This window comes from Herpailurus yagouaroundi, unplaced genomic scaffold, assembly GCF_014898765.1.
Source record: "Herpailurus yagouaroundi ecotype Mexico unplaced genomic scaffold, PumYag 202, whole genome shotgun sequence".
NCBI lineage: Eukaryota > Metazoa > Chordata > Mammalia > Carnivora > Felidae > Herpailurus > Herpailurus yagouaroundi.
The window spans coordinates 14,635,369-14,636,572 of record NW_024412433.1 but is presented as its reverse complement, the minus strand read 5'-3'; the positions used below and the strand labels follow the sequence as shown (position 1 = coordinate 14,636,572).

At 65.1% G+C, this 1,204-nt stretch overlaps 1 protein-coding gene across 1 annotated transcript in view; it reads right to left on the bottom strand.

Annotated features, from left to right (window-relative positions):
* The window catches only part of AP1S3 (adaptor related protein complex 1 subunit sigma 3), a 60,031-nt gene extending 59,217 nt beyond the window's left edge, over nt 1–814 (bottom strand). The window contains exon 1 of the mRNA XM_040450877.1: nt 667–814. Within this exon, the coding sequence (XP_040306811.1) occupies nt 667–669 (3 nt within the window). The 5' untranslated portion in view covers nt 670–814. The remainder of the gene's footprint in view (nt 1–666) is intronic.
* Nucleotides 815–1,204: the final 390 nt, after the last annotated feature.

Here is a 1,204-nt window from a genome sequence, read left to right as displayed (position 1 = left end):
TTTTTTTTTTTTTTTTTTTTTTTTTTTTTTTGCGTGTAGAAGGAATGAGATGAGACCAGTAATCTCGCTAAAAGGCTCCCAGGGCTCAACTAAGTTAGAATAAAACCCAAACTCCTTAACTTGGCTTCTAACGACCCGCCTCAACTGGACCTGGCCCCTCTCTCTCTCTTTTTGCCACAAGCAAGGATTTCTTCTCGCTCCTCTTTGCTCTCTCTCGGCTCCCACCACCTGCATGGCCCCCGCGGGATCTCCGGCATCTGAGATGTCACCTCCCGCAAAGGGCCTTCTCCGCGATCTCCTCCGCCATCCGGTGGTACTGGAGACTTGGGGAGCACTCACTCGCGGCGGTTACCTTTACTTCCCCGGTCTGCCACCCGGCTCCCCATCTCGTCTCCACACCCTCCTCCCAGAAGGTAACCCCCCTGCCAGCGAAGGTCCCCCGCGTCCCCCGCGACACCCTGCACCTGGCCGCGCGCGCCTGGCACTGACCCCGCGCTCAGCGAACGAGCCAATGAATGAAGGAGCGCGCCTGTGGCCCCGAGGGTCCCGGGCCGGCGTCCCGGTGGCCCGCGCGTCCGCACCGTCGGGCGGCGGACCGGGACCCCGGGGTCCCCCCGGCGGCCGCCGCAGGTGCCTCCCGCTGGCGCGCGCCCCCGGGTCACTCACCATGGTGGCCGGGCCTCCGCCGCCCCCTCCCCGGCCGCCCAGGAGCGAGCGGCGAGCGAGGAGCGGGGGTCACCAGGGCGCGAGGCGAGAGCAGGAGCCGGAGGCTGACAGGTGAGGCACCCGCCTCAGACCATGGCTGCTTCCCACAATGCCCTCGAACTGAAAGTTTGCAGACTCCTCCCCGCGCGGCTCCCCTCCCTCCCTCCGCCCCTCCCCTCTCCCTCCTCCCCTCCCTTCTCCCTCCTCCACTCCCTCCTCCCTTGCTTTCTCCCTCCCCTCCTTCCGTCTCTCCACTACTTCCTCCCCTCCCTCCTCCACCTCCTCTCCCTCCTCCCAACACACCTCCCCCCCACCAGCCCTCCCAGCCCGGCGCGCAGGCTGCGGCAGGTGCATAAGCACCTGCCCCCGCTTCTGCACCCCGGGCCACTGGGAACCCCTGAGCAGGGACCCCCGAGGGGGCTGTTTTCCTGATTCTGTCCCCGGGGAATATGTTATTCCTGTATTTCAGAAATGTGCATCTGCCCCCAGCACTTGTAGA